Source organism: Elephas maximus, chromosome 21 (assembly GCF_024166365.1).
Source record: "Elephas maximus indicus isolate mEleMax1 chromosome 21, mEleMax1 primary haplotype, whole genome shotgun sequence".
Taxonomy (NCBI): Eukaryota; Metazoa; Chordata; class Mammalia; order Proboscidea; family Elephantidae; genus Elephas; species Elephas maximus.
In genome coordinates, this window is record NC_064839.1 from 73,423,559 (window position 1) to 73,445,980 (window position 22,422).

The 22,422-nt window shown below is 35.4% G+C and overlaps 1 protein-coding gene across 1 annotated transcript in view; it reads right to left on the bottom strand.

The window, feature by feature from the left end:
- The window catches only part of VEGFC (vascular endothelial growth factor C), a 119,796-nt gene that overhangs the window by 13,794 nt on the left and 83,580 nt on the right, over positions 1-22,422 (bottom strand). The window contains exons 3-4 of the mRNA XM_049863648.1: positions 21,225-21,415; positions 7,949-8,100 (exon numbers count right to left, since the gene is read on the bottom strand). Of these exons, the coding sequence (XP_049719605.1) occupies positions 7,949-8,100; positions 21,225-21,415 (343 nt within the window). The remainder of the gene's footprint in view (positions 1-7,948; positions 8,101-21,224; positions 21,416-22,422) is intronic.

The window sequence follows — 22,422 nt, forward strand, 5'->3', positions numbered from 1 at the left end:
AGCTATGTAAAAAGAGGGTGGAACACACAGGAATTAAGATTTTAAAAGCACTTCCCTAAGAACATAAGAACCATGAAATTGCAAAAGTATATTTTTAGGGGAGAAGAAAGATGCATTTTTAAAACTGCTGGAAAAAAGATTTCTGATCAACTGGTGCAAGGCTATGTCCAAACTAACTGGAAGCTACATTACCTCTGCTCTGAGGTAGTTTATTAAGTCTCTTCTCATACTTTTTGGTTTATGTCTATTTTTGGTGAAACTCTAATGTGTTAATCTTCATATTAAAAAGGAAATAATGAAACATTAAAGTGGGAAAAAGAAAAACTAACATATTTAAACTTCTTAGCATTTGGACTCAGGAGCTGCCATGAATTAACAGTCCAAAAACATTGAGCGTTCAAGTTCCAAAGCAAACGCTACCTGGGCTATAAATCCACTGCTCCTTGGAAAGCAGAGGTGTTCTCATAAGGATGAAATTTTATAGGCAAATATGTTTTATTAAGTGTTATAATAATCACTGTGGGCATTTTTGTAAAATAAATGAAAACCTGTAAACAAAAACACAAAATAGACTTCAGGTTGGACGCATCCATTTCCTTATCTTTCTTCGCCCCCTCCTTTCCTCTACCACATGACTTGTCCTCCAAAGGACTGACACAGCCACTCCGTCAGGCTGAAATAATACACATCTTCTATTTTCATTATCCATTAAAAAAATAAAAAAAGTTCAAGGCATTTTAGCTATGCTGAACATTGTCTTATCATCTCTCTTGTCTTACTACCTCATCAACGCCACACCTCAGTGAAAGGGGAGTAAATGAAAATAAAAAAAAAAGTCTCCTAAAGGCACTATGGAAATACATAGAGTTCAACTTGAAGAAAAACGTAAAAGGAAGTAACTGAAAAGAAAAAGAATAATCTATGAAAACTTCAATATGAATATTGAAATCTAACCACTTGTACTTATCATCCTTCCTTAACCTCTGGAATTTGTGGTACACTTTGGTGATGCTGCCATTGAGACTTGAAATTTTGCTGTACTTAATGAAAATGCGTTAAGATGTTGGAGAAAAAGTCTGAGCTTCAGAAAGGGCACTTTTTTTTTTTTTTAGCTCTCTAGTTGTGTATGTTAACACAACGTGTTAATGTGTAATTAACACATCTAAAACTCAGCTTTTTCATTTGAAAAATGTTAGTAATAACAGCAGCCAACACTTGATAAATAGTCTGTATTAGGCACTGTGATAATACTTAATATGGACTGCTGCTTATAAACATCACAAAACCCTACGTGATATATATTATTATTATATTATGTTGCTATCCAAATATTAGGTTAACTTGTTTCTGTCGTTGTTGTTGTTGTGGGCTGCCAAGTTGATTCTGACTCATAGCAACCCTATAGGGCAGAGTAGAACTGCCCCATAGGATTTCCTAGGCTGTAATCTTTACTGAGATTGCCAGGTCTTTTCTCCCACAAAGTCGCAGGGTGGGTTGGAATCGCCAACCTTTTGGTTAGCAGCCAGGCGCTTAAACATTTAGCCATCAGGGCTCCTTTGGTTAACTTCTAACATAGCATAAAATTACTGAATAGATTGATTATGAGGATTAAGTTATAAATGTTACACTATATTATGTTTATATATAACGCTATTATTTATGTTTTATAGATGATGAAAATGAGTCATAAAAAAAAGCTTACATAACTTACCAAAATTCAAAGAGTTAGTAAGCAGATAATGAATTTCTGAATCAGGAAGCCTGCCTGCAGGGTCCATACTCTTCAACCCTGTGCTGTGTGATGTTTCGGAAGCCCTGCTGGCATAGTGGCTAAGTGCTATGGCTGTTAACCAAAGGGTCGGCAGTTCGAATCCACCAGTCGCTCCTTGGAAACTCTACGGAGCAGTTTTACTCTGTCCTATAGGGTTGCTGCTATGAATCGAAATTGACTTGATGGCAACGGGTCTGGCGTGATGTTTGTCATGAAAGTAGCCACCTGGCAGGATTAGTGTGTGCATGAGATGTGTGGCAGATGCTTTGTACCTAGTAATATTCAATAAAATAGTGATAATTACATAGCACGTGCTGTCCCTCCCTAGCCATGAGTGCTCTGAGGCCAGCCATAGCCAAGCTCATCTTTGTAGGCTCACAGTACCTAGAAAAATTATTTATCCATTTTAGTGACTCAACAAATATTTTATGACTGACTCATTTTATAAATGCTTCTCAAATACACTTCTTTATAAATAATGCAGAATAAACAGTCAAGTAGATATTTTAATTTCATAACAATGTAAATATAATGCCAAACATTTGAAAAAAGTGCATCTATCTTCCTCCTGACAGTGGTGGGTGGTAAGAACATAGCAATGGGGCAGAACTCGACCACAGTTGCAACTGAGTAAAATTTCAAATGGTATGTAAACCAGTTCTCTTCTGGGAACCCTCCATAAAGATTTAAAGAAATCTACCATTTTAAATCTAAACTAATTACAAAATTATAGTTAATAAAATGGGACTTTTTTTCTTGACTTAAAATGCTCCTATTTTAAATGTGTTGACTTTCACAAATGCATGCACCATCAATACAAAGAATATTTTCATCGCCCCAAAGTGTTCCCTTTTGCCCCTCCCCAGTGAACCCCCTGGTGGTACAGTGGTTAAGAGCTATAACTACTAACCAAAAGGTGGGCAGTTTGAATCCACCAGGTGCTCCTTGGAAACCCTATGTGGTAATTCTACTCTGTCCTACAGGGTCGCTATGAGTCAGAATCAAGTCGACGGCAACACCTTTTTTTTTTTTTTTTTTGGAGCGAACCACCAACCATCCCCATCACCAAGCCACTAACAATTTGATATGCTTTCTCTCAACCTGGATTAGTCTTTTCTATGATTTCATATGAATTGAATCATACACAATGTGCTTTTTGAGTCTAGCTTTTTTCATTCAGCTTAATGTGTCTGAGATCCATGTGTAGCAATAGTTTAAGTTTTATATTGTTGAGTAATAATCCACTATATGGATATATTACAATGTGTTTATCCACTCACCTTTGATGGGCATTTGGGCTGTGTCCAACTTTTGACTAAAATGAATAAAGCTTTAAGAACATCTGTATACAAGTTATTATGTGGAAGGGTGTATTTATTTCTCTTCGGTAAATAACTAGAAGGGAATTTCTGAATCATATGATAAGTGTATGCTTAACTTCCTAAGAGTCTGCCAAACTATTCCGCAATGTGGCTGTACCAGGTTACAGTCCCGTCAGTGGTTCATGAGAGTTCCTTCCAGTGGCAGGACCTTGTCTCCACCTCTTGGTTTTGCCAACCTTTTTACTTTCAGCCATTGTTTTAGAGGCTGTTCCTCCTCAGTTTTAACAAAGGTGATAATTTTATAGCATAACTATATATTTTAAATTTGTATATCATCATTATGGTAGTTTTCTTTTAAACTGTGGGTCACAGTTCACAACAGGTTGAGATCAACATTTTAAAAAAGAGAAAGAATAGAAAAAAAAAGTTTGGGTGTATCCCATACAATAATACATACATTTATAATGGGGAAATATTTCCAATATGAAGCTTGGATATTTGGGGGTGAAAATCCTAGATCTTACAATTATTTTTTGGCTCTCTAAAGCTCAACCCTATCTGAAAAATCTTAATTCTTAGTATTTAATTTCTTTCAGGTTTTTTTGGGTATCACATGAGCAGCACCAACATTGAATTCCTGGAAGATACAAAAAATGTATCCAAGAGCAGGGTTAAAAATTATGGTAAATAAATGGCCATGACTGGAGGACTTTCTCTTATTGTGTTGCTGGATCTCAAAGTCATACAGCAAGAGATGCCTGAGTGTGCCAACTGGGTGCCACTGTCTGCCCAGTGAATGTTGTATTTGATTCTCTGTGCTTTTGTGCATGACTTGAGCTTTGAGAAGTACATAAAAAAACTCTATGTTTTCTTACTTAAATCTACAAAAGGTATTCAAACCATCATTAATTATTTCAAGTACTGAAAGAAAAAACACCTTTGACTATCTAAATAAGTTAAAAGTTGTTTTCACATATTAGGCAAAAGTTTAAAGTTAAGTTTTCTAAAAAATATTTTTAAGAAAGTATTTTTAATTGTTTTTCTTTTGATGGAAAAATAATACTTTTGAATGTTTTAAATTTTTGTTATATTTGTTATGAGTACATATTTATATCCATTACTACTTTGCATATGAATTTCATATATTATCATTTACCTAAATAAATAAATTACATTAAAGGTTACTCAGCAAATGCAGTTATGTTTTTAATAGTTTTTTTTAATTTTAATTTAACTTCTAATATAAAACTTTTAATCATTTTAACTATGCATTAGATAAAAAATATAAGCTTTATACTTGCTCTTGTTAAGTATAAAGCACAGATAAACATACAATACATAAAGACTTGCAGTATATTTGTGGTGTTAAAATTGCATGGGGGCAATTAAGAAAAAATACCTTTAAAAGCTCCTTCTTGTTTACTGCCATCGAGTCGCTCCCTAACTCTTGGCAATCCCGAGCATAAATGGATCGGACTTTTGCGATCCATAGCGTTTTCTCTGGTGATTTCCGTACGTAAATCACCAGGCCTTTCTCCCTAGTCTGTCTTAGCACGGAAGCTCCTTTGAAACCTGCTCAGCCTCATGGCAACATGGAAGCCTCCACTGACAGGAGGGGGATGGCTCCACATAAGGGGCATTGGCTGGGGGGGCGGACAATAATGAAGAAAAGGTTGAGCGGTACTGTAATAGGGTAAGTATTTTTGAATGATGCTTTGTTTTAATTTTATGGTTGCATGGTTTTCTAACGCTGTAAATCTTTACAGAAGCAGGCTGCCACATCTCTTTCCTGCAGTGCAGCTGTAGCTGGTGAGTTCAAACTGCCGACTTTCTGGTTAGCAGCGAGTGCTTAACCACTGCACCACCAGAACTCCTTATATATAAATACATAGAGTTTAAAACTATATAGCTATAAAAAAGAAAAAAATAAACCCGCTGCTACCGAGTCAATTCCGACTCAGAGTGGCCCTATAGGACAGAGGAGAACTTGCCCCATCGGGTTTTCAAAGAGTGGCTGGTGGATTCGAACCGCTGAGCTTTTGGTTAGCTGCCGTAGTTCTTAACCACTGCACCATCAGAAAAAAAAAAATTATACGTAAACATATACCTACAGATATCAAACATATATGTGTACTGATTTGAAACATCACATGCATTTTTTATTCTGGACAGTGGTAAAGAGAAAACACTGAAAAACATAGGGACAGGAAGCTGAATTAGACACGGGTCTTAACGCTAACAATAATAAAGTCTGCCCTTTCCTGACTACCTCTCAGATGCCAGACACTGTGCAATACAGGGCACAAGCATCGAGTATTTGTTCTGATTCTCTTTAGCTCTTTACATTTTGTATATAGATAAGCAAACTGAGATTCAGGAAAGCCATGAGATACCTGCCCAATCTTAAAAAAAAAAAAAAAAACTACTTACTGGTAGACCTGAAATCAGATTGTGATCTTGATAACTCTAAGCTCCAGGCTCTTTTTCCTACAGCTTTTTGCCTCCTCTTGCCCCAAACTACATTTAGCATAGTATTTATGTGAATAAACAATGACAATACACCATAGGACATGTCAAGTGTTACAAAATACATGCAAATAAATGATTCTACTTAACAAGCATTTGTTGATCAGTATAGCACAGTGATTAGCTCATAGCTTTGAAGTTTTGTAAGGGTTAAATGTGATAATGTAAGTAAAGGGCCAAAAGCATACTAAAGACCAGGTTATTTTCAAGTGTTATTAGCTGGACATTATGGAGACTATAATCCTACCTAAAATACTCTCACAATCTAGTTTCACCTGAAACATTTATAGACTCTGATAAAGCCATGCAAGGAAGAAGTAAATTCAGCGATTGTTACGGGTACTCAGGGAAGCTACGGTGGTGTGGTATTTGGACTAGACAAACGGAGGAGAAAGACCTTTACCTGAACTTTGAGAAATCGATAGGGCTTTTGAAAGGCAGAAAAGAAAGGGAACTTATTTCAAGCCAGGGCCAGAATAGAAACAAGATACAAAGCAGGAAATGAGCTTGGTGAATACTGGGTGACACCACGAGAAAGGAAGGCTGATTGCCAGAGTAGGGAGGTGCAAGATTCCTGTTCAAATCTTTGAGCAGCTGAAAGTCCTGACAGTTTCTGATCAGAGGAATGAAATGATGCCTTTTTCATTTTACTTGTGACAATGTACAGGAGTGAAAGACTTGAGACTACAGAACTAACCACAGAACTAGTGTTGAGGCCACTATAGTAAACCAGATACCCACGCAGAATGAAGAGGACTTGGACCGCAGCGACAAGGCACAGTTTGGAACAGATATTCTCCACCCCCAAATTATCCAGAGTATTTAGATGGGATATAACAAGAAGGAGTAAGCAATGACAAATGCGTGATTTTAAGGTCTCTAAGACTATGAGAGAACACGTCCATGAATAATGTAGCAATAAAGGGATTAAAACATCTTTGTTTTTGTAGCCACCATATCTAATATAATTTTAAACAGCAATAATAAGATAGCTTTAGATAAGATATTAGAAGTCAAGACTATGGTCAGATCTTGAAGGGTAACTTAAGGAATCACTAGCACGAGGATAATGGTTGAAGCTCTAAGAATGGATTAGATGCTAAGGGAGGCGGGGCTGAGAAAGGAGCTGAGAACTCCAGTTGTCTCTGCTCCTATTGGAATGAATTTATTGACAGGTTCCTGTAAGGTCTTTTCTTTGTCTCTCAGTTGAGGCTATCCTCAAGTTTCTTCTCAAGTGTCCCTGGATGTACCTGTTAAAAACTCATTGCTGTCAATCCTGACTCATAGTGACCCTATAGGATAGAGTAGAACTGCCCCATAGGGTTTCCAAGGAACACCTGCTGGATTTGAACTGCTGACCTTTTGGTTAGTAGCTATTTGTCACACTAAGTAAAGTCCACAACGAGACTCCATGGAGAAGACTACATATTACATTTATGTCCTCGAAAATGCAAGGTTTGCCTTAAGATTTCTGTAGTGTATATGTTTTACTCATCAATTTAATTTGACATTTATTACAAATAATGAGTTTATGTAAGTTTTACTCATAGGCAGATAACATATACTTAATATCCTAAAGAACAGACTTGCATCCTCATTTGGGGGCAGAAAGCAGGAAGCCCCTAGATTTCAGATGATTCATTATAAACTATTCACAGGGGCAGGAGGTGCTGCTCAATCCAGTCCTTCAGTATGACCCAGGATATGCTGCCATTTACCAAACATAAAAAAATGACAGGAAGGAAATTTGAATAACAAATGTTTTTTTGAATGTTAATTTGAAATAATATTAAAAGAAAACTCTTCTAATTAACCATTATTTGCATATTCAATTCTTGTTGAAACCAGAAATATGTATATATATACACACACACACATACAAATATGTATATATATAATTAACTGAGGTTGAAGAAAGGAAACTGAATGCTAATAGATGTAAAACAATTTATTTCTGTTTACTTTTGGTTTTGGACCAAAATTTTATCAGGGCTTAATTTTTTTTTTTCTGTCATTAGTTTTAATATCATTTATAAGTTAGCATACCTGATTTCAGGAATGTTATAGTCATTAGGCCATATAACTGAAATAATTCCATAGAAATAATTCCTTTATATTGTGAACTACTTTGTCTATAAAAAGGGATTCCCTATTTCAGTTTCGTTTTATTTTCATGGTATGGTATTAAAGTTTGTCTTCATTATGTCTAATATACTGCAAAGTGTATTACAGCAAATTTCACAAAAATTATTTTAATAAACGTGTGTCTGCTTGAAAATAATTTTATATTAGTATAGGATGCAGAAAGATAGATTTAATTCATACTCACTGTGGTAATGTTGCTGGCAGGGAACGTCTAATAATTGAGTGGACTTGTCTGTAAACATCCAGTTTGGACATGCATCGGCAGGAAGTGTGATTGGCAAAACTGATTGTTACTGGTTTGGGGCCTTGAGAGAGAGGCACTGTAATTTCAAACAACTACAAAGAAGGGACACAAAGAAGAAAAAATTATATAGGTGCTATAAAGCATTTTTATGTTAAATGCTGGAGTCCAAAAAAAAAAATGAGATTAACTATTTATGATTAGGTAGTGCCACATAAAATACACAGGACACTACTGTTTTTACGACTACAACGTTTAAACTCTTTTGCTTCTAATCAGCAATTATCAGATTAATAAATAGTTCATATGCTTATATCAAGTCACTAGTTATAAAGCGTATTAGAATTATGATAACTCATGATTATAGAGCACAGATGTAATAGACCTAAGTGTTTAAGAAAAAAAAAAGTTGCTTCAGAGTTCTATTATTTGACATAAGCATTTAAAATTTAAAAGCATCTGACCTATGGTTAGCTAACATTCCAAGGGTTAAAAAGTGGCACAGATATAAACATCTTTGTTACGTAAGAGCAAAGCTATTGGCCACACAATCCAGAAAGGTTTAAGTCCTATTTTACGTAAACTGAACACATAGTGTCCAAATTACATTTCTAGGTCAGATTTGTTTTACAGTTATCTCATATCTCTTTTGAATTTATTAAGTTTAAGAGAAAAATAAACTCAATCGTTATTAAATAGATAAAGCTTTGTTCCTTCTCTCTTGACAAAGGCATTATGACAATAATGAACTTAACATAAGGTAGGGCATTTTACATGATTCTGGATATAGTCATAAAATTTAGTTTAAGTAAAGCTTCACTTTGAATGCTTTATTTATGGAGAACTTAAGTCCTCTGCCTTCTCCAAAAACAATGTTTTAAACTCAATATACAAGTAAATTGGTGATGTAAAATTAAATGAATTTAAATTCCTGAGGTTCTTAAAATCTAAGCTACCACTAATAAAAATGGTAAAAGTGTAATCAGGGCTATTGCCTGCTTGCTAAGGTTAGTTTTTAATAATTTAACTCTAATTGAACCATATGGTATTTGATACCTTTATGGGAACCTGGGCAATGCTATAAAAAGATTACATACTCCACAGCCTTGTGGCCCAGTACCTAGCTGTGATTTCATGCCAACGGTTAAAGATCATTGAAAGCGTTCAGGGAATAGAATTAGTTTACCAATTTCATCCACACCCACAAGGCAAATATTAAAACTGATTCTGAACACTGAAAGAGAGAAATGTCTAAATTCTAAAATGCATAGTTCTTCATTTGGAATGTATTCATTATGGATTTATTTAAAAAAATCAGCTACTTTCTTAGCATAAAAATAATGCGATTCAGAAGAAATGATCACAGGATTACACCCAGATAGGGCGACAGGTACTTTTATTAGCTCCCTTGCTTATAAGTTGTGTAACTTTGAAAACGTCATTCAACTTCCCCAAGCTGTATTTTCTTTAATGATCAGTAAATTGAGGATAATATTTGACAGTACTTCACAGGATTGTTGCAAAGATTATGTAAGCTAATGTATATGAATACGATATGAAGTTTACACACTATAAAAAAAAACACTATACATTTGTTTTATTACCTTTCTTTGCATAAATTCTTAAGAGTAATGCGTTCTCCAGGATAATATCTATTCTACATAGATATATTCTACATATGATCTCAACATATGCCAATATTATGATATTTTCCCAGTTTCTTCTCTAAAAAGACATTGTTTATGCAGTTTGATGTGATGGGCAGAAATTCTTTGCATTATATACAACTATTTTAAGGTCTATTATTCTGCAGTGTCTACACGTGTTATACTTCTTCTATTTCCTATTACATCTATGGGCCCTACATTAAAATGAGTGCTACAGGAGAAATATAAAGTGGTTTTCAGAATAAATAATTTACAAATTGCTTATTTAAACTCCATAATAATGTAAACGGTAGGAAGGTGTACAAGTCAGCTCACAAAAGCCCAAGAACTCATGTCTAATTAGTAGTTACATACATGTGTCTAGATGATAGAAGAGCCATTGAAAAGCCATCAACATTTAATTGAAGTCTTGGACACTGATTAGATTGCCTGGTGAGACCATGCTCAGTGAGAAGAGAAAACATCTAATAATAGAAACCTAGGGTGGCCTGAGAGGGGACAGGAACTTTTAAGAGGTGAGAAGAGGCAAATGAACTAGTAAATATGACTGGGAAGAAATCTGACATGAAGATGGAAAACCAGGAGGGAGTATTGCATAGCCAAGGGAAGCCAAAGAAAGCAGAGCTTCAAAAAGGTGTGTGTGGTCTCTGGGTCAAATGTCTTGGGGAAGTCAAATACAATAAGGATTGATAGGAGAAAACTGGTACCAGACGTGGTTCTGAGGCCTGTGCAGCACAAGGGCTATAAAATAAGAGCAGCAGTGGGAAAGGAGGGACAAGCAGAGTCCCCTTGTGACTGGAGGGAAAAGAACTCAGGTGGCTGAGGCCACCAGGATCATTTTTGATTAGAGAATGTTTGTAATCAGTGAAGGATTTGGCATGTCTCAACTGACACAAGGCAGAACAGAGCCTGATAGTGAAGGATAAGGCAGTATCTGAGATAACTCTATTGTAGAAGAATTAATGATTTTTCCCACCCCTAACTCTTGGCAGCATCATCCCTGCCCTCAGTGATTCCTGACACTCCAGAAACCACCCTGGCCTGTTTACAGAAGGGGGAAAAGATCACAGGGAGCAGTGTCAGTCAGTTGTCATGAATAGACATCAGCCATTCTTGAGCGGGTATGTCCCCAATCAGTATCTGCCCAAAAGCATCAAGTGTGTCTTCAGGCACTGGGGCTTTGAGGAATGTTCTAGTGAAATGGAGAACAGCTAAATGCAGATTAAGAAAGTATCTTCCTAGAGAAATAAGCTGGGCTCCTTACTTTCAAAGGGTAGAAGAGATTTGTGTTCGTGAATATACTGACTAAAAGGATAAAAAAAAAATTTTTTTTTTGTTTAAAGAGGCACTAAAAACAAACCACTGTTTAGAAAATTTTTTTTCCCTTGTAAATTGGAGAATTATATGAGCATTAAAACTACAGTACAGGTTGAAACAGAAAATTTAGTTGAGGTTTATCGTTTATCTATTCAATAAAGGTAGACAAAACCTTAATTACTAACGTCCCATTTCCCTTGTTTGTGTCCAAGAATGCAATGCTCAAGCTGAACTCAGTTAAAGTCTCTGAAAACATCTCCTGCCCCCACCCTCTCACCCCTCAGCGTTCGACCTGAGTTATTCAGGCAATCTCCTTAGTTCTTTACTTGACTACGTCAATGTGGAAAATTTTTTAAGAGTCTAGAAGAAGCCGACTTTGACCAATGCATTTATCCTCATAAAAATCAGGAACCGTCTACCGAGAACGTGTCATATGTGTGTGTGTTAAGACATACGTGTACCCATGCTGGCTTCGGTCCGACACTGAAGATGGTTTTTCATTTTCCAATCTGTTTCTGCACTGGTTTAATGCATGCATATTAACTGACATTTGCATTTAAAATGACTAAAATTACTATTATATTTTTTTTTTTTGCAAAGCAGTGAATTCTGATTTCAGTGAATTCTGATTTCTTATTTATAGAACAATTTGTGAATTTTGTGAAACTATATTGGCTGTTTGTGTTACTAAGCATGTTCATGGCCTTTTTGCCTAATCAGAGAGTATTTAGAAAATGTAAACCTTTTTGAACCAAAAAAAAAAAAAAAATTAGAAAGCCATTATAAACACACCTGTCCTCTCCCCTTCCCCCGCAAAGAAAAATAAATATATAACCAGAGCCAGCCAGCTGTCCTGGAGTCGATTCTGACTCGTGGTGACCCCATGTGTGTCAGAGCATCACTGCACTCCACAGGGTGTTCAATGGCTGATATTTTGGAAGTAGGCTGCCAGGCCTTACCTCTGAGGAGCTTCTCAGTGGACTTGAACCACCGACCTTTTGGTTAGCTGCCAAGCATCACCCGGGGACTAATAAACACATATGCGCTTCAAGTAACTGGCAAAAACTTTCCTTCTCTACTAGACATGAGAATAACCAAGAGCTTAGTCTTAAGAAACAGACAGGAATTGGTGCCCTGGATCTCCAATTTACTACCTCTGTGACATGAAAAAAATTTTAACATCCCTTTTTTGTTGTTTTTTTTTTCAGCCTCTGCTCATTATCTATAAAACAGAGATAACAACGGTGGTGATTTCATGGTATTGTATGGATTCCATAAGCCATAGGAAATTTTTAAAAATACGTCATAATAATAAGTGTAAAACCATCATCATCTTCTTCATGTTCTCCTTCTTCTCCTTCTTCATCATCATCACTAACATCAGTTAAGACTGAGTTGAACCTTTGTTAAAGGAATTCCAAATTTTTAAAAAATCTCTGTTTAAAGGCTTTCTTCATCTAGTTTTCAATAATTTTTTTAAATTTATTATCCATAAGATACCAAGCACTATGTTAGAATTTGAAGTTGATAGTCATTAATAATGACTCTTGCCCCTCTCCAGCAACAAAACTAACAAAGAGAGTGAATGAAAAAAACAGATATATAGTTTGTACTATGTTAAAAACAAAAAAACAAAAAAACAATAGTTTACCACAATCAATATCAGTGAGCAAGGACCTTCAGTTTAACTCTCTTAAAATCTGTGCTTGCCATTTTATAATGATCCGAAAACACCGCAGTAATTGTACTTTTCTCTCGAAAGAGTTAAGGTTTATCCAAACACATCAGTGTTTGAAGCAATAATTAGATTCTCTTCTATTTTGATAATACATGAATCCCCCCGCTAATCTTGGACTATTTTATGCTAACTAGTGTTTTCTAGTTTAGATTTGAGTTCCTTGAGTGCAAACATTATCCATTATGTTCTTCGTTAGCTAGTAATCCTACGTATATGTTTAATTAGTAGATACTAAATGAGGATGACAATTATAATTTGATATTTTGAACATGATGGTGGTTTTCCTAGAATGGATCTTATGCTGTAAAGTGAATAACAGATGGTATTATCTTATACCTAATCTACCCAAAACTAGTCTAGGACCTAAGAAATAGTAATAATAATATTCATTATAGAGATGGGTGCTATACTATCAGGATCCTATTAAGAGAGTTGCTGGTATTGTACAGACCAAAAGGACTTATAAACAAGGTGCATTTAAGTAAGTCTGAAATTTAAAAAATAGGACAAAAAAACTTGTCTATTCTGCAAAAGTGCAATAAACCAGAGGAAATGGCAAGCACTTCCAACTAAGAGGTTTCCAGTTGTTATCTACTGGCATTCTTTAATAAGAATATGTAATAGTCAGTTCTCACCAACAAGAATAGGTTTCAGAAAAAGCCACCATTTGAAACAATGGATTGTTTACACCAGCTTAGCAACAGTTGTAAAGCAACAGTTCCTATTTCCACTTATCTTGTAGGCTATTCAAGAAAAAGGCGTACAACTCCTTACTAAGAAGATTCTTGATTATAATTTAGTACTAAATTCTTAAGGAATAAAAAAAAAATGCCTATGTGAAAACAAATACGACACAAACAAATGCCTCCTTTTAAAACATTCTTTATATCCAAAATTATATTCTGTTCTTTTCAGCTCACATTATCTCATTACCATACTGGATTTCAATATTCTGTCTTTGAGCCCATTAATTAAGTATAGACGCAGTCTATAGCCCCTGGACAGCATGATTAATAATTGCAAAATCAGAAAAACTACACGTTAAAAAAAACTAATTTCTAAAGACGGGGAACGGTGAAAATTGAGGGTTCACTGTTAACATTTCAACCAAGTATTCCAACCACATGATCACCTATCAAAAGAGCCTATGGAATTTAAATTAGGTCCATAAGGAACACCAGAGAGCAGGCAGCCTAACCTGTTGCCATCGAGTTGCTTACGACTTATAACAACCCTATAGAACAAAGTAGAACTGTCCCATAGAGTTTCCAAGAAGTGGCTGGTGGATTCGAACTGCCAGCCTTTTGATTAGCAGCCTTAGCTCTTAACCACTACACCATCAGGGCTCGTTACATCTGGTACCACATTATTTTACCTGATTGTTAGATATAAAATGTATACACAATGCTACATTTATATATTTTTAAAACTCAATTCAGAAGTTTTAGAAACACTGAATAAAATTTGTGGACATCATCAGTGGTATTTTCCATAGAAGCGTTAATTTTTTCTTCAGGCAGATGTTACTTTTAAAGTTACTTCTGATAACTGGTATTGGGATAGCGTTATTTTTCTACATCAGGATAAAACTTGTTTTCCAACAACTGTGCTTGCCAAATATTAAGTAGCTAATGATACAGTACAAATCACATTCCACTTGTTGAATACATATGAATGTAATAAATTCATATTTCAGACTGTCAGTGTTCTGTTTAGTTAACAGAGGAGAAATACCTGTCTGTAATGCAAAATAATGCCACTACGTTTCATTACATAGTTGCACATTTTACTGAGGCTTAACTACATTTTGCTGTAAAGAACATTTTATGAAATGCTTATGTTAACTAAAATATAATCTGGAATGTTCTTGCAAAATATACACAATTATATTATTTTTATATAATAAAAAAGAAATATTTTTAATGGCAATACCGAATTTTAAATGACACTGTTAATGTGTATCAGAATTAGATAAATGGAGACACAGATCTCAGCTGAGGTGGATTTTTCAGTCCTGTGCTAATAAACACAGCAAAGAGGTTCCTGTCTTTTGAGCTCTAACCTCAGGACTTCTAAGGACATAAATACTGAACCATTTAAATAATGTTTTAATCCTAATACCAGTCAGACTCAAAAGCAGATGAATTTCTTCTACTTCGTTTGCTCCCTTAGTTTAAGCACAAAATAATTCACCTTCTGCAAAATTCACTTTCTACTATTTGGCTGTATCTCTTAAATATACAACTTCTCATAAGAAAATATACTTAAAGCGTATGTTTATGAAACAGGTCAAAAAGACATTCAATCCACTTAACTTTTCAAAGCAACTCAGATATTAGCTGCGCAGAACTCTGAAGCAGTTGTTATCGATTAGCTGACTCTGGAAGGCTTGGTGCACGTGGTTTTATTTTCCAACTCACACATTCTTATAACCTGGACTTGACTGGGCCTCATAAAATCCACTTCTATGAAGCGTCTATAACAATCTTGGTTTTAACATTACTTAGGAGACACTGTTTCTACAATTTATGTAATTGTAATCGGTGACTTTTCATTGACAACAAAATGTGTTTGGAACTCCTTTGATAAAACAAAAACTTTTTTTGTCTTCTGAAAAACAACAGTGAGAAACTTTCTCTTACATTTGAAAGAAATTATCACACGCTCCCATTTTTACTACACTAATGATAAACTGAATAAACTCATGAAAAGGTGTTACTTCAGTCCAAGCTTTTAAAAACAGCACAGTATCAGTAAAACCGTTCAGCATAAATGAGTCAACACCGCCTTCAGGGCTTCCAGGCCTTTCTCTCCCTTAGTTTGGAAGCCTCCCTGATACACATTTACATGAACCTTTGTACCTCTCTTTCACAGCACTTATACTACTTTTAACTGCTTATAAATGTTGATTTTCCCTGATAAATTATATATATGCCATTATATAAATTAATAATATGCCTTTAGGGTTGGCTCTAAATGTCCTTGTATACCCATTATAAAGCATAGTGTCTGAAGTATCACATAATCTAAAAAAAATTAAAAAAAGTTTCCATCGAGTCGATTCCGACTCATAGTGACCCTATAGGACAGAGTAGAACTGCCCCATAAGGTTTCCGAGGAGCGGCTGGTGATTCAAACTGTTGACCTTTTGGTTAGCAGCCAAGCTCTTCGCACTGCACCACCCGGGCTCCGTAAATAATAACATAATAAAAATTAGGTGCTCAGAATTCATCTGTTTATGAGTTTAAATTAGAATTCTCCCATTTACTACAAACGAAAACAACCCAGTGGATTCTCTGGGTGGCACAGGGTATACTATCAGAAAACCAAAGGCAGAACTGGACGGGACCATCGAGGACTGCATGCTGGCTTTCCTGGGTATTGGCTCCTGCTTTTTTTCTTCTGATACATAAACTCTCTTATTAACAACCACACCAGGGCTTTGAAAAACATTTATCACTACGCTGCTTACTCCAAATCTATATCTAAAATCCTAATCTCACCTCTCTAGAATTCCAGAAATATATGTTGGGCATCTGCACTTGAAAACGCTTCAAAATCAAGCATCACAAAACTCTACCTCCACTTCCAACCTCTTCCCTTTTATTCAGTTTTCATTCTATTTAGCTCCAAGCATTTACAATGGGCAAAGTGCTATGCTATGTCCCAGGATAATAACCAAACACAATCTCTGCTCTTAGGGGAGTTAGGGAATAAAACAATCTGATAGATAGATAAGGTATTGATACTAAAATACGGGCAACAAAGGGTGCTACAGGGGCATAGAGCAGGATGTCACGGAAGTGACACTTACGTCTAGGCTTGAGGATGAGTAACAAACAGATAAGCAGTGAAATGGGGATAGGGAGTAACGAGGTGTTTCATACACAGGGAACAGCACTGTAATGACTTGAAGATGAGAGACACTGACATAATTTAAGAACTAAAAGAATCTGGGTACTGGTGGAAAAAAGTATTTGAGAAGAAAAGCAGAGACAGTGAAGGCCGAGGACTTAGCAGCAGCCAGATCATAGAGGAACCAGTAAAAGATGTTAAGGAATTTTGCCCTAACGAAGAGTTGCCAACAAAAATATTTAAAAACTTAGGACATTTACACTAACCAATCAGAGCTGATGTTGGCCTGAACAACCCAATCAGAAAAGGCTAGCCGAACACTGGCTCAGTCTAACAAGGCAATGTTATTGAAGAGTGTTTAGCAGTAACATCACCTGATTTGTCATTTCAGGGAAAAACAAAAATCGCTGGCTAAAATATGACAAACAGATTGGAGGGAAGCATGAATGGAGGTATGAGGCCAGTTATTAGGCTGTTGTAATGGTCCAGGTGGAAGAAGAAAGGGGTCTGCACCAGAGTGAGCAGTAGGATGATGATACTGGATGGATCCTAGAGATACCTGGACGGTAGATTTAACAGCAAGTATTGACTGGGCTTGAGGTAGAGGAAAAATGACTTGAGCAACTGGATGAATGATGGCACCATTTACTAAGACAGAGAACACTGGAGAAAGAATGGTTTTAATTCACTCGTTTATTATCTGGGGGAGAGTGGTAAGTCATAACTCCAGTGTGACAAGGATAGACTTTTATCTGTCTCAGGGAAAGCCAAGTCAAAGGATGAGGAGGTGGTCTGGAGACCAGAGAGAAACTTGAGCTGGAGATAAAGATGTAGGTGTCATCACCAGGAAGAGCGAAAAGAGTACACGACCAAACCTAAAAAGAATGTGTGGAATCAGATACGAGGTAACTTGAGAAAGATCCTGAGGAGTTAATACCATGATTTCAATTATTTTCAAAGTTTTAATTCCAAAAAGCCTGAAAATATTTTAAAAAACAAAAATGACAAAAGTGAATTACTCTGCTGGTATAATGATGTATAAATTTAAAACATTACTACTTTACAGATATGAATTTATCAGAGTTGTGATTATTTCAAGTATCAAGCCTATTAATGATAGTCAAAACAAAACTGAAACATACACCACTCCAGCACCAACAAAAACAGATAACCTTCAAAAGTTCTATAGGTAAATTGTGATTTTAAGACGAGTAGATGATTGGGGGCCCTGGTGACACAGCGGTTAAAATGCTCAGCTGCTAATTGAAAGGCTGGTGGTTTGAAACCACAGTTTACAGATTTTCTACTTTGTAAGTTCAGTTCTAATGGAGATTCAAGATAGCTGGGAGATAAAACTGACATTTGATTTTGTGACAAGCTGGATTTGTGAAGAAAGAAAAGAGAAGTCAAAGATACTCCCTATGGTTCTGATCAGAGGTGAAGTCAAGCAACAAGACAGTTAAAATGGTAAGACCAGGGTGTTTTTTTTTACAATGTTATTTTGTGGGGATGGGTTTGTGTTGGGGAGACAAAGAACCTGTTTGAGGATCTATTATAGAAAACAGGTGAGCATCAATATTTAAAGAAGACATTACTTTCTAAAGATCTCAACAACAAAGCTTGTGACATTTTTAAAGTAGGCTCATTTTTAGACTTCCCCCCAATATTAACAAGACATAATAGATGATTTTATGGAAGGTGTTAGTAATGAAAAAAGCTTTTGATACTGTCAATTTGCAACTCAATTTCATCAAGAAAATAGACTAACTATATAAAAAGTTAGAAATTTCAAGAAACAAGCAAAAAAAAAAAAAACCTCATCACTATAATAGTTAATATTTATGCTACAGTTTTACAACATGAGCACAATGAAAGTTAAATTTCATCTAACAACTAAATCCAATAAGGTGTTTTTGGAATTATGAATAATGAGCTTATAACAGATATGTTTTGTCTTATTTGATGAAATAATTCTTTAAGATCTATTCTTGAATCTATCCCATGTCATTTCATGCTTAAAAGAGATACAGCCCTTTGACCTTCAAAAAATACAATTGGAATACTTAACCCTTTGATCATCAACCGAATTGATATCTGATTTAAATCAAACGCCATTATAATAGATAAAATAATTTAAGGTGCATATCATGTTGCCTAACTGGATTACTTAAAAAATACACTACTAAAGGTATTCCCCCAATGTGTATTTTAGTTCCTAATTTAACCATATTTATTTTCTCTAACCTTAAAAATATGCCATTTTCAAGAGACACAAAATGTCAAAATTCTTTTTATGGAGTTTGGCTTGAAATTAAAAGCAGCAGTTTTTTTATAATAATATCTTCTTAAGATGAATGTTTTGGAGAATGACTGGCATGAGTGCTATCTGATTATCAGTGGGCTAGAAAATAGTGTTTAGTTCCAACACCCATTAAGAATTAAAAAAAAAAAAACTATTTCACCTTAGGGTGTGATAAGATAAAGATATAATAATACAATAGTAAAACCTGTGAAATTAGTATTACTTTATTCAAAATAGTATTCAATATAAAATCACAATTTCTTAGCAAACAGATAGTGAATTGTTGTCCAATACAGATTCAGGAACAAAAATTAATCAAGACATTTTGCTATGGCCAAACACTTCAGTTATTTAAATTCATTAATTTGTCAAGCACTGAAATGTTATTGCATTATCCACACCCATATATTGTAATAAGGTTTATAAATGTATGAATAAATTTAAGAGCATACTACTTTCTTTGCTAACACTTGCTAGAATGAACACTATAATATTTTTCTGTACTTTTAGGAAATAATTAGAAAATAAACTCTTTATGGATATACAAACTATGATAATAACAGGAATGATATACGGCCTCAAAGCATCACCTAATAATTTTCTTTCAGTCTTTATCGTTCAGGCAGAGGCAGGGTGAACAGGAAATTCAGATTTATAGTGGATTCTTTGTTTCATCTTGCGAGTATTTGCAATGTTGGCTTGTTCCTTCATCAAGTATGTAAGCAATATAAAAAATACAATTAAAAAAAAGGCGACTTGGATATTAAAATAGGAGAAGAGCTCCTAACTCACAGACTAAATGATCGTTACAGTAAAAATGTTAGAAGTTTTCAGCTGGGTCAGAACTGAGGTAGTAATCTCAACTTTCGTCTCCATGAATCTTATATTAAGGTAAGAGTAGTTTTTATGAGTGGGAACCATGTATACCGGCTAAAATTTATATGAAATGAAACTTTTATTAGATATGTTTTCTAAGTACAGGATTTTTTAAAATTAAAAATGTTAATTTGATGTCATGCCTATACTGTACAAATCAAATCTAACATCAAAATTTTAAAATAATTTCATTTTTTCATACGAAAGGTCAAAAGACTGGTCTCGAAGGAGCCATATTACCTATGCTGCTTCAATTCTCAAAATAGCTGAGACTAGCCTTGAGAGCAATCACAGTTTTGTCTTTCAGGAAGAAGTCTACATCAGTCCTGCCCACAGCACTGAACTTCTCCAAACCCTCTGTGCAGAGGGCCGTGGCACACACCATTTCAAACAACACTCCCCACGGTTATCGTCTACACATAAACATCTCCACTGAGAGCCAGGCTCTCTTCCACGTAACACCTACAATGTGGGTCTGTGTATCTGCTCTGAAAATCCCTGATCGGAACCCAACCTTAAGAGAAGTTTCTTTCTTAGTAGAAGCTTAACATCTAATGTGACGGACTTTACAGGTTATTCAAAATAGATAAGGTTTGATGCTGGAATTATTTCCTTTGCTCTCTGAAAGAGCACAGTGAAATTTGTTCAGTGTAAATGAAGGCTTCTGTCAATAATATTTCACTGCTTCATAGAATACACACACATGGAATTACATATTTTCTACTCTGTCTTACAAGGTCACTATGAGTTGGAATAGACTCAACAGCAATGGGGTGGTTTGGCTTTTTAATTTGTTCTATATCTGGATAGCCAGAAGACTTACTCATTTTTACAGTTGTTTACTTCCAAATATACTGTCTATCCTTAACTATCAACATATATACAGTATATTGAAAACCCTGGTAGCATAGTGGTTAAGTGCTATGGCTACTAACCAAAAGTCAGCAGTTCAAATCCACAGGTGCTCCTTGGAAACTCTGTCCTATAGGGTCGCTATGAGTCAGAATTGACTTGATGGCAATGTTTTTTTTTTTTTAATGGGGCCCCTGGTGGCACAGGGGTTAAGAGCTCAGCTGCTAACCAAAGGTTGGCAGTTCAAATCCACCAGCCACTCCTTGAAAACCCTATTGGGAAGTTCTTACTCTGTCATATAGGGTTGTTATAAGTCAGAATCAACTCGATGGCAACGGGTTTGGTTTGGTTTTATATTGTATATGTATGATTTTCTTCACTTGGCCTTGATACCACCAAAAGAACAGAGTTATAAATCATCAGTTACTTCCTGTGTAATATTTTATCAGTGAAAATACAAAATCTGGAAAAATTTACTTCATTCCCCAAAGAAAATATAAGAAACTCTAAATTGAGCTAATTTACTTAAAGGGACCAGGAGTTTAAGCAAATTATTCTCCAAATTAAAGACTCTGACTGAGGAGGCTCTTGGGCCATAGCTGAAACACCTACCGTCTTGCTGAGGTAGCTTGTGCTGGTGTTTGTGCACTGTAGCCCCTCACTGTTGCAGCAGCCCCCACATCTGTAGATGGACACACATGGAGGTTTAAAGAAGGTGTTTGTGGCCGCTCCAAACTCCTTCCCCACATCTATACACACCTCACGAGGCATGCATTGAGTCTTTCTCCACTCATTATCAATACCTGTCAAGTCACAGGGAAGTTCATGAGTTACACAGAAGCCACCAAGGGGAACAAAGCCCACAGCAGTCAGCAGTCATTCGCATTTGATTTGAGAAGTCAAGATTTAAGTCAAGTATGTAACTTCAAATAAACAGTTGGCAGAAATCTAAATTTCCCTGTGGCTGGGAATATGATATAATATTTAACAAAGCAGCTACGGGTATTTGCTAACCAAAACTCATTTCTACAGCCACATGACAAGCTAAATTAGGATTATGCTTTCTTAAAATTATACCAATATCCCACGGCAGTTATGTTTGGGCTTCCTTACTTAAGAAAATGAAAATTTAATACATGGACATTTACAAGACCTGCAGAGATTGAGTCAGGCTCATCTGCTATAGTATGTACTACTATTTTTGTGGTCTCAAAGCAAAAGTAAGCAATATCATTTTATTTTTCTTTTTAACTGAGATGTTAAATGAGAAGACAGCTAAAGTTTTGGATTCAATTCAAACATAATTTTCAGGCAGGCTATTTGGCAACTTTGGGTAATGTCATAGTGGAAACTGCTTGAAAGCCAAGGCTATTTTCTATTAGCTGGGACTTGTATTCCGAACTAACTTTCTTCAGGAAGGTCAAACTCTCCTATTCCTTCTATGTTGTCTCTTTGAGTTCTGTTACCAATGAGTTAGTGGTTTACTTACAACATTACTGACTATATAAATGCTGCATTATGAATGATGTATTTCTTAAATGTTCTAGTTTATTTCTCCCATATTTTCCCTAACATAAAATTTTGGGGAAAAAAGGACATAAACTATTGATTATTCAACTGTGAAGCCATTTTGTTTGTTTTCCTTCTCAAAATACTTTGTATTCTCAAACCTGTTATAGGTTAGATGGCAATTAGTCTTTAACAACCAAAGGAAGTTATTTTTTTTTTTTTTTAAATTAGTCCACCAATTTATACTGTGCCATTTTGCACACATCCTATTTTTTGTGTGGAGTTTTCTGTGAGACATCTC